General features: G+C 41.6%; 1 protein-coding gene across 4 annotated transcripts in view; it reads right to left on the minus strand.

The window, feature by feature from the left end:
- Positions 1-11,091, minus strand: part of mib1 (MIB E3 ubiquitin protein ligase 1) — a 62,904-nt gene extending 51,813 nt beyond the window's left edge. For all 4 annotated transcript variants that reach the window (XM_050074564.1, XM_050074563.1, XM_050074562.1 and 1 more), the window contains exons 1-3: positions 10,227-11,091; positions 9,240-9,411; positions 4,313-4,442 (exon numbers count right to left, since the gene is read on the minus strand). In XM_050074564.1, the coding sequence (XP_049930521.1) occupies positions 4,313-4,442; positions 9,240-9,411; positions 10,227-10,455 (531 nt within the window). In that variant the 5' untranslated portion in view covers positions 10,456-11,091. The remainder of the gene's footprint in view (positions 1-4,312; positions 4,443-9,239; positions 9,412-10,226) is intronic.
- Between the last annotated feature and the right edge of the window lie 34 nt (positions 11,092-11,125).

An 11,125-nucleotide genomic window follows, 5' to 3' on the forward strand; every position in this document is an offset into this window, starting at 1 on the left:
TTCCAAAGACAAAACAAGACACAAGACAAAGGCGAGCCTCACTGAGTCAGGCTACAGACAGAAACTGTAGAAAAACACTGCTTATCAGGACAAGGAACTTTTGACACGCTATTTTCGAACAAAATATGGTGCCACAGCTTTCAGAAGACTCTACTGAAAGGCAATTAGATGCAGTGGTTTTTCCACTGATAAAAAATTAACAAAAATCAGTGTACACATATCCAAATGCGATGAGCTGCTTCATCTTCAACTGAGTAAAGTCCTAAACATCACTAACCGTTATGTTTCCATCAGTCAGCATTCTGAGAAGGGCTGATCCATACTGGGGTTACAGTATGCTTCAGTCAGCATGCAAAGCTCCAAAACATTTTGGAATATACAGACAGTCAGTCCAAAGTTTTGATACAACAATTCTAGGCTCGCATTTTTTTCTTCCAGAATTTGGAAACAATGCTGTAGGAAATGCTCTTCACATAAACTCCTGGCACTTAAAATATTTTAGAAAGCACTTAATATGATTAAATAACCACATTCACCTTCTTCCTACAAAGATACAAAAACAAAGCTTTCATATATAAATAAACCAGAAAAGTGCACTCAGTAGAGTGCACATCTCAGCCAGGTGGTCGTGTTCTGATGCAACGCAGCTGACAGAGCTTTTCGCGACCTCTCTCAACAATAACAAAAATGGGGAATAATTAATTTTGTATCATGCCGAACTTTAGTGGATCATACCATATCAGGTATGAAATTAATCTGCAAATGCTCCAGGTCAAATTGAGACCAAACCCCTCTATGGATGTCAGTTTTTCAAGCCACGACAAAGGCCAAAATTTAGCCTGCAACAGACTAGGGAAGGCTTGTTGCTTTTAGCTGAGCCACTTACTGGAAATACGTTAAGCTCTATGCTTTTGTTGATCACTTGTGGCCCCTACCGGCCGGTAAAGCGGACTAAGGAGCCAGCGGTCACTGACAGTGTAATACAGTTATTAAAACAGGTTTTTCAACCATTGTGAATCACTGCAAACATGAGAGGTCCTTGAGCATTCAGTCATAAATCTACACACAAAATATTAGGCTGATTGGTCCAGTAATATGCGAGATTAGCTGCGGACAGACAGACACACACACGCACACGCACACGCACACACACACACACACACACACACACACACACACACACACAATCCTTCCCTGGCCTCTGCCTAGTAAAGGTAATAAGACAAGCACGACTCCTTCATAGAGGAGGAAAGGGCTAAAAAAGGAAAAGGGCTTCTTATGTTCCTCAGTCTATTTCCAGCATAAAGAGTTAATAAAAACCACCAAAAGCATCCCAACAAACACATGTGCCACTACTTTTCTTACACAGGGTTTTCTTGAGTTAGTACTTGCAATATTAGATTATGACTAACGCTGTACCTGACGTCTGTAGTGAGAACGAGCTCACAGCTTTTGGCTAAAAAAATTCAGGGCACTGTAAGCCAAGGCAAATGATGCGTTACAGGCATAAATAAGCAATGAGCTATGAATGGGGAACCGCAAAATCAATTCAAATCTGGAAGATAGGGTTGGGATTTTCACAAGACAATTCTCTCTCCATCACAAGCAGCGCAGCGCTTTCATCACACATTGAGAAAGTGTCAAGAGCGGAGCTGTACTGGAGTAAATTAATTCTTTAATTAAAAGCTGTGCCTTAAGTAAATACAGAAATCAAATCGTTAAATTATTTTCAGGCCCCTTACAGAGGTAATTGATTAATGGGCCTCGGGAGGTAATATTCATGCTAAACTAACGGAACATCTAAGCTGCAGGACATGCAATAGCAGTTTTCTGGAGAGCATATTGCTTACAGCATCATAAAACAGTAATGAGATATGCCATTAAATAACACAGCAAAATGAAGTCTTAAATTGCCTGGAGGGACTCTTAAATTGAATACTCTGGGGTCCGGACCAGAGTCAAAATACAAGCACTTTACAGCACATTTACAGTATAAATCTAAATAGACTGTGCTAAACAAATGCAACCTCATCAGACATTGTATTACCTTCTAATGATGTATTTAAGCCTGAAACAACCTGCAGCAAAGACGTCTGTTTATAGCCTCTGTAAAGATAAATTAGAATCTGTGGAATCAAACCAAGGAGGGAAGTTTTTCAGTGGCGCTACTAGTTCCTAGTTCTCATTTCTACACAAATTTACTTTAACATTTTGATAGTTTCCCAACACGCTGTGCACAAGTCAACCTCTCGTCAGCATGAGTTTAAAAGGATCCAACACATCAGCCTATATTTTCAATAACCCTTGATTAACTGGCTTTAACTGCTAAAGTTTATCAACTTATTTATTATTCTTCACTCAAAGGTATACTATGCAGAAACTGTCGGTTACTGCTTTTCAACAGTATCGCCAGCGAAAGTGAAACCCAAGATTTACTCTCATTTGCGTGATGTTTACCGTCTGGCATTTAGTCTTGCTGTTGTAGTCGCTCTTTCCAGTGTTACACAGTGTTCATACACCAATTATATCCCTTGCCCACCGCCCCCACCTTCTTCCTTTTTTTTTTTTTTTTTTCACCTTCTTCCTTTTTTTTTTTTTTTTTTTTTAAATCAATTAGTCGGGAGACGGAGGCTACAATTATAAACTGAAAGTGTCTGCTCTGTGCAGCAGCAGCAGTCACAGCATAAAATAGAAGGATTTCACTTTTAAAGACAGTTTCCTAACAAGATGACGGCGCAGGATTTGGTGTCAAAGCAAAAAAATTAAAGTGCCTATTTTGCAACATTTTGGATTCAACCAAATAGGGAACCTATTGTTCCATTACTCCCTGAAATACTTCAGGGATGACCGTTGTCTTGTTTTGTAGACGCAATTTTGATGAATGATATCACTAGTGCTAACCACACTGACAAACACTGCATTTTCTGTTATGACTCCATGTATAAGAAATATGCTTTAAATGTGAAGCTACAGCAGTAAGAAATGTGCATGTACATGTACAACGCTGGACAGATATTGAGATCTTTTGTTGTAAATTATCTGGTGTAATCAGTAACACAACAGTCTCAATGAGCTTATTAACCACTGGGAAAGTCACCATGGCACCCCCTCTAGCACTTGGTCACTACCTTTGTATAAAGTCCCGACTTCACCTGTGCACTGTGCCCAGGCACATCCAGGCAGAGTCTCTACAGATAAATACACTGCCACACACCTCTACTGGGTCATAAGTGATTATTGAGAGGGATTACTTTTGTACAAGTCTTTACATTGTTTTTTTAGGAAAATCCTGCATAGTATACCTTCAAGGAAAATTATGCTAATTATTTACTTTTCACTAAAATTTCTGACATTTCGACTCCTGCTACAAGTGGCTGATATCAACATATAACTGACAAAGTGATACGAGACGATACACTGATTTTAGTTATTGTTATATTCATTAAAGTTGATTGCAGATAAGTGATATATTTTGTATGAATGCTGCAGAACAATCTTACACTTTAGCTAGGACATAGTGCTGCACACCCAGCTGAGCATCATACAACTTAACTGTGCCCTCCCGTGTCTGTAATATCCTTGCTACAAACATGTTGAGTCAGGCAGTGCCCTTCCTGTTTTGGTTGAGGCTCCTGCGCATTTCAAATCAGATCATATCCTGGGATGCAAGTTTATTTTTTCCTCTCCGAGACTGTTCAGGGCAAGGGACCCTTGTTTTTGTCTTATACGCAGCCCTAAAGGGCGGTCACGCTCCATTCAGAAGCACACAAGTGGTCGTGGTGGTCTCTGTCAGGCTCACCAAGCCGGCCCTACCTCCAGGGATTTATTATGCACTTAACTGTGCAGCTCTCAACTGAGAACAAAAGGCTGAGTCTGCCTGCATTTTTGGAACTGAATCATCGAGTCATGTTCATTCAGCAAAAACTGGAGAGATGCCTCTACAATCATGATTTATTGGAGACAACCTTGTAGTTTGGTGCCTTGTCCACTGCGGAAAACTCTAAATGGCTGGAACTCAGAGAAGCTCTCAGGTGATGTGGAAATGTATTTGTAAAAAGAAAAAAGTGGACAGAGTGGCAAAGAGCACATGCTTTTCGCTATAAGAGAAATAGTAAAGCCAGAAACCTTTTGGAGCCCTGGCTCAAGTGGGTGCCTGGCTGCCAGACTTACTCTAGCCCGCACCTCACTGGCCTTAGTACTTACTTATCTCAACTCTGTATCGTACGTATTCACAGATCCAAACAGCTGGCTTAGGGAGCCAAAAACGGGCAGAGTACATTTACAAGATTTGCTTTTGTGGCTGGCCACCTACCTTTCCTCTCCTCCCGTTGCCTCCATCTTGGTCTTCCCACTGCCAGTCCACTCCTCTCACCACCCGGCCACCAGTGAAGATCCCTCTGGCTGTGATTTTTTTTGACTTGCGACGTGACTCCAAAAGCACTCTGTTAAGGTAAAAACAGAGACAGTTATTTTTATCTGGGTTAAGCTCTCATCACTCATGCTGTGACACTGTCAGAGTGTTCAACAGCAGGTGTTTACAGGGGCTCTGTTTACATGGATCATTTCACAGTTTTTTCAATTATTAGCAAATATGCACTGCAAAGGGGATGCCAGGGCCTCCCTCCTGCTACCTTGTGTCCTCAGCTGCCCTTCCCTGTGTGCCTACTGCTCTGGAGACATGGTGTAAATTACTCTCAGGAAATGGGACATGGCTACAGATGAAAAATCTTACTGTGAGCACTTGGCCTTAACAGCACCTAATCTGCTCTATCAACCACACAGTCCCGGGCAATCTTCAACTGTCTCAATATTGAGCAACTAATGTTTGATGATAGCACAACAAATCAAACCAGGCACATTTGTCAGAGCTGTAAGCAACAAATCAACCCTTGACTTATCTTTTCTGTTCTTTGAAATCACAAAACACCATTTTGCAGTGGCCAGTGCTTTGGGGTGAGTTTTCTAAAGTTCAAAATGAATTGGGACTGTCTACTAGGGATGGGCACTTTAAGTACAACTTTCCAAGTATTTGAGTTCTCTATAATGATTTAATGCAAGTACTTAAGTACTTGCATTAAATCATTATAGAGAACTCAAATACTTGCAAAAAAACTAATGTAAGAATAGGAATGAAAACTGACACAAGGTGAAAACATTGTGCAATTGAAAACACGTGCAATTTGAAATCCATTTTTTTAACAAACAGGCACCAATTAGCCTTAAACAATAGATTCAAAGTTGGCATGACAAAAAAATAAAAATAAAAAAATCAGCAAACGTTCTACACAGGTTAGATGCAGCACTGAAGGACGGTCTCCATATTCTCCAGTCAGTTCATCATCTGCCTGGTTCCACCAACTAACACAGCAGCAACAGCTAACGTCCAAGAATAATATGTTAAATGTTCCCAACAAACTCACACCAACACTGAAACAGCTGGACGCTGTCGTTAAACCTGTTAACAATGGTTAAGCAAAGTTAGCCATGTGATGCTAACAGTTAGCCCTGTTACTGTGTGTGTCTGTGTGTGTGTTCGTGAGTACAGGCGGACTCTTGGCAACTGTTCCCCGGTCCAAAGCTCACACTCCCACGGCAGGATAGTTTCATTATGAAATGAGAGAGCGACAGCAGGGCAGAGAGGGACTGAGCGAAGGAATACACTGCACACAGCTCTACAATAAAATAAGATCTCACCCATTTTAAATAGTAGGGCTGTACGGTATACCGGTTCGTACCGAAAACCGGTATTTATTTTCGTTATGATATGAATTTTTCATATACCGCAATATCAGTGAATAGCCTAAACAACGTCCGGAACGTGCGTGGCAGGAAAGTGTTTCAGCGGGGACCCATTTCACCGCTGCACACCACAGGCGTGCTAGAGCCGGCGAGAGTGAGAGCATAGAGAAAAGTTCATAGGCGAGAATGGCTGCCGGAGAGAGTCCTAAAAGCGAAGCAACTGTACACGATGACCCAGAAGAACTCATACCAAAAAGAGCAGTGTTTCCCCTATATGCAACTAGCAGCGGCGCACCGCCGCTACTGAAATATGACCGCCACTGCTGATTTTTTCCCCCCCATCTTAGCTCTTTAGAAACTACCATAATATTATTTGGCGCTACGGACGCTTCATATCCAGGCCTATAGAACAGGTCTACACCTTGTCCTTTTATTAAACAAACTAAATAGCCTTATGTTATTTATCTTATTTACATGACAACATGTCATTTCTGTCTCTACATGGTCACACGTTTACAATTCTCCTCTGCTCTCTGTAGTTTCGCCCCGATGTGCGCACGCACACACACACACACACACACACACACACACACACAGACAGGTGAGCACACTAGAGCGTGGCTCGGGCCGGATTTTCTTGACCGAAGCCGACCCGAGTCCGAGACAATTACAACTGAGGGGCACTAATGGAGCAGAGCCTGTGTTGCATTCAGGCGTTGTCACGTAAATAACAAATTCCAGCACTTGAATAGGCCATAGCACAACACAGCAGCATGTCAAGTGGGCCAAACGCGAGCAAAATACCATCAAATACCGTGAAACCGATATGATTTTTTTTAAAAACATGATATGAAAATTTTGTCATACCGCCCAGCCCTATTAAATAGTAAGACATTTTTTATAAACGTCATGTTCACATGTGGGAGGTTGGGCTGAGATAACAATACGCTGACCGGGTACTGATGTCGAAATTGAGTACTTGAGTACTCACGTCCATCCCTACTTTCTACTGCCTCTAGGAATGGTATGTAATTAAATTAGAGGAACACATTGTGTGTCATTGAGAAGCAGGTGTCATGCCGTAACATTACGAATAACAATCACTTTTATAATAGCACGGCATTCACACCTCACTGACAGTTCCTTCCCTTTCCATCCATACCCAATCACAAATGCAAATGAAAAGCCAGAGGTTTAGTCGACAAATGCAATTGTTTGACATTTTGCTGTCACTTTAATGCTGTGAGCTGCAGTCTTAGCTCCCACTTAGCTACAAGCCAAACCAATGAAAAGGTAATAGCAATTAATAGCCGAGCTCTAACCATCAAACAAGTGTGAGCCATGATGGTAAACACGACAGCTGGATAGTGTAGATCTAACCAATGCAAACAGCTTGTGGCCTCTAACCACTCCCTCTTCGGCAGTTAGTGACAGAATCTAATGTGGTGTAACAAAACACTCCACTACGCTGTCGGAGCAGTTTGAGCTGGGGAGACCTCCAGCACCCATTGTGCATTATGCAATGTCTGTCTCGGGGGGGATGCAGTCGTATTCAGTTGAAAAGGCTGCCAGCTGTTGGGCCATGTGTTCACTTACTAAACTATGGTGTTTTGCTGAAATAGGCCTGAAATGGATGAAGCATCATCACAATACTGACAGTCTCTGCGATAACACAATCAAATGCAAGTTGTGGAATTTAGTGAGTGTGAAAACTCACTAACAGGTTCAAATAATGCATTTAGAGTCTTCAAATCAAATCAGTGGCTGGTTTTGATTTTTTTTGCAACAACACATGAGCTACATTAATCTCTATGTAGAGCATCTTTGAACGCACTGAGTAAAACAGCATACAAAAATCTGACTTGATCTTGTCTGTACATGAATTAATTGGTAACAATCTTTCCACTTTCCACACACCACACCTAAAACATTGTTTCCACTAAAAACTTTCTGTATTTTTTTTTTTATCACGAGACCTGAGGGTAGATGCACGTCACTACGAAGTACACACACAGTACCACACGTAGGATTAATGGTATTGTGCACAGATCTCTTGCCACTGATCACACCCTGGTTTTAAGTCTGCCCAAACTGTAAAAGCTTCTGTTGTAACTTCCAACATCCTGACTAAAAAACTTAAACTAATCATATTTTTAGGCAGACTTTTAGTTAGTCAGCTTCTAGTAATGCTGGCTAATCTTGCTGACAGTGTCAACACTTCCTGACAAGGCTTTACGGCAAAACACCTTCACTCTAAAATGCATTTATGCCAGATACATGCAGGAAGGAATTCATATAAATAGCACTTTTATGCATCATTGAGACAAAGAGAAAACAAAGCGGCTCCCGCTGTGACAATGCCATTTGAGTGACAGAATGAGTGGTAAAAGGGCAAACAGTGAAAAATAAAGCACTATTAAGCACAAGGGATTGCTGTAGCACCCTGCTGTGATTGAATGAAGGGAAAACACTGGGCTGTACATGTCTAATGTTATTCATCACATGATTTTGATTTGTAACTTCAGAGACAGTTATTACACACATATAAGTCCTTTGTATTTAACAGTAAGCTGTCTGGCACAGTAATGTAGTGACAAGGTTCCATCATCTCTGTTTTCTGCAGAGTCAAAACTTTAATTTCTTAAATTACAAAGTCAGCTGCAAAACAGACTTTTTAATCAATCTGCTCTTTATGTGTCATGCATCCTTTTGAAGACATAAATACGAAAACCAAAAAAAAAAAAATGTGGGAAATCTGCTCAGATAAATTCTATAAATGGGAAGCGCTGCATTAATATAATTTTAAAAAGGTACGACTGGATCTTAAAACGAAGCTGAGTTGTTGCCTGGCAACTGAGGGCTGGGAGCATGGAGATAGATTCTGTATGCCTGAGAGGCAGGGCGCACAAAAGACTTCTCAAATGTCACAAATGTCTTTCTCCTATCTGTGTGAATGATGTGCTCTAGTCTCGCTTCTTGTGTGTTTGTGTAGCCTGTCCTGATACCAGGTTCGGTGATGGAGAGGAGAGCATCGTGTGGCTCAGGCTCTGGCTGTTTGGCAACATCTAGAAGCTGCTTTACATCCTCCTCGATCCATCTTTTTCACGCACATTCAAGTCTATGTATCATTTCTTCTAATAGATTGTCTATGTTTTAATTTTATTGTGTCGGTCTGTTCTGTACACACAACATCTACTGCATCCTGAGAGAGGGGATGGATTTTTGGGGAGTTATTTTTAATCCGAAGAAAGGATCAAAAAGTGCAGAGGGTGTCATATGCTATACAGACTGTAAAGCCCCTGAGGCAAATTTGTGATATTGGGCTACATAAATAAAACTGACTTGACTTGACACGCTCACATGCACAAAGTCTAACTAATGGAATAGGCCAGCCAATCACAATAAAGTGCAGAGGTTACCTGGACTATCTTGTGTCCATTTTATCATTGGCGGGTCTGAAGCAAGACAAAATACTGGCAAATATGAGTGAGTTAACTAACCTCTCGCTGCCTGGGGTGGTGATCCTGTAAAACCGGTGTCTCAGGTGATGCTTGTCTCCATGGTAACAGGTTGTGCAAAGGTCGTAATTGGTGCACTCAGCACATTTCCAGCGAATACCAATGATGGGCTGTTGACGGCAGGTGTCACACATGGTTCCATCGTGCTTGATACCTGAGGAACAGCAGTATTGGTCAACATCAATAAACTTGGATATATATATTAGTATATATTATGCAAAAAGAAAAAACAAAACATGTTCTGTATGCAATCTGGACTCTACGTATTTGACAAACTTTTACATAATTGTGTGTACCATACCATATGTTACTTGTCTATATTCCCCATAACTTTTGGGAGTGCTACATTCACGCTCACAACATCTGACACTTGTTAATGTGAGAAGAGCTGGACACATTTTGGCGTTAATGGCTCTAATCAGTTACTTTTCAATGCTGATACTTAAGAATCATGAAAAGCACTCCTGAAAACACTCAACTGCTCCTCATCCCATGGCTGCATCACCAGGTGGATATGTAAGGAAGTGTTACCATGTTGGCATGTAATACTTTTCACAAGTACAGAGAGATAAAGCTAGACAGTGTTGAAGTGGTCCTTTAAACATATGTGTCTGTGGTTCTTCAGAGTACATCCTACTGATGCTCCTTTATATAATAAGAAAAGTGGGTTGTTTTTCTCTCTCTCTCTTAATGTGTAATTTGAAATCAAAGGTTGACGTATATTTGACTCTGAGCATTGTATATCTTGTAGATCTCTAAGTGCTGTCTGTGACATCAATCTGTTCAGACAGGATGTATTCAAATACTAATGTTGCTTTGATGCAAATAGTCTGCGCTCAACACACATAATAATAATCCAAATATTATAAACACAGACTTCCTTCAACAGCCTGTTTTGAAAAGCAGACACTTAGCGTCACTACTTAGTCTTAAAGTGCTGGTAAACAAAATCAACTGATGGAAAGTTACCTGTTGGGGCACTGTCTAGTATCCGCACGTCGTAAGCTCCAGAACAACGGTAATTAGCAGCCGTCCCATTATCCCAGACAACAACCACCTCCTCTGGACTTTCAAAACTCCTGACGGTGCCAACATGTCCCTCTCCACCATCCTGCTTCCCCCACTTCCAGTCAGGTCCGCGGACCACTCTCGCGCCGACTCCTTCCATCATCGCTCGGTTATTCCTGCCGGTAGTCATTTAAGAAAAACGACTCGCACTGCTGAAACAATTCCGTCAAGTTCGCAAGCTAGCAGCCTTTGCTAGCAGCCAATCGGTGCGCTGGTGGACAATTTCCCAATGCAAGTGCGAGCAAGTCCTAACAGGAAAGAGACTGGAACAATCCACAAAGCTAGCCTGCAAGCTAAGTAGCTAAGTTAGCTACCTAAGGAGGCTGTTAGATCCTCTTGCTGAAACTATTCCCACAAGCTAACGTTAACTGCAAGCCCGTGCTTTCTCAGTGTTGCATCTGAGAATGAGAAACTAATTACCCTAAAAGCCTATTAAGTAGCCATGTTGCTAGCTTAGCCAGATTTGAGTACCCAGCAAGCTGGCTGTCTCTCTCCTCCACTCCACACACAAGAATGCCACCTCTTCAACTTAGCAAGCTAGCGAGCCGAGTTGCTAGCTATCGCAATGCTAGCAAGATAAACCTCTCCTGGCTAGCAAGTCCCTTCCGTTGAGGTAAATGTAGTCCTTTTGGTTGCTGCTTATCCTTTTTGATGTTGTCCGTTGCGCCGATAATCCATCCAAGATGTTTCCTTTGTCAGCCAGAGATGGTTCCCTGGAGTCAACTCAGAATAAACGCGTCGCCATTATTGTCAATCATCGTTCAGACCTCAGACGAGCAACAACTAGCTACGGAGGTAAA

This window comes from Epinephelus moara, chromosome 21 (assembly GCF_006386435.1).
Source record: "Epinephelus moara isolate mb chromosome 21, YSFRI_EMoa_1.0, whole genome shotgun sequence".
NCBI classification, from domain to species: Eukaryota; Metazoa; Chordata; class Actinopteri; order Perciformes; family Serranidae; genus Epinephelus; species Epinephelus moara.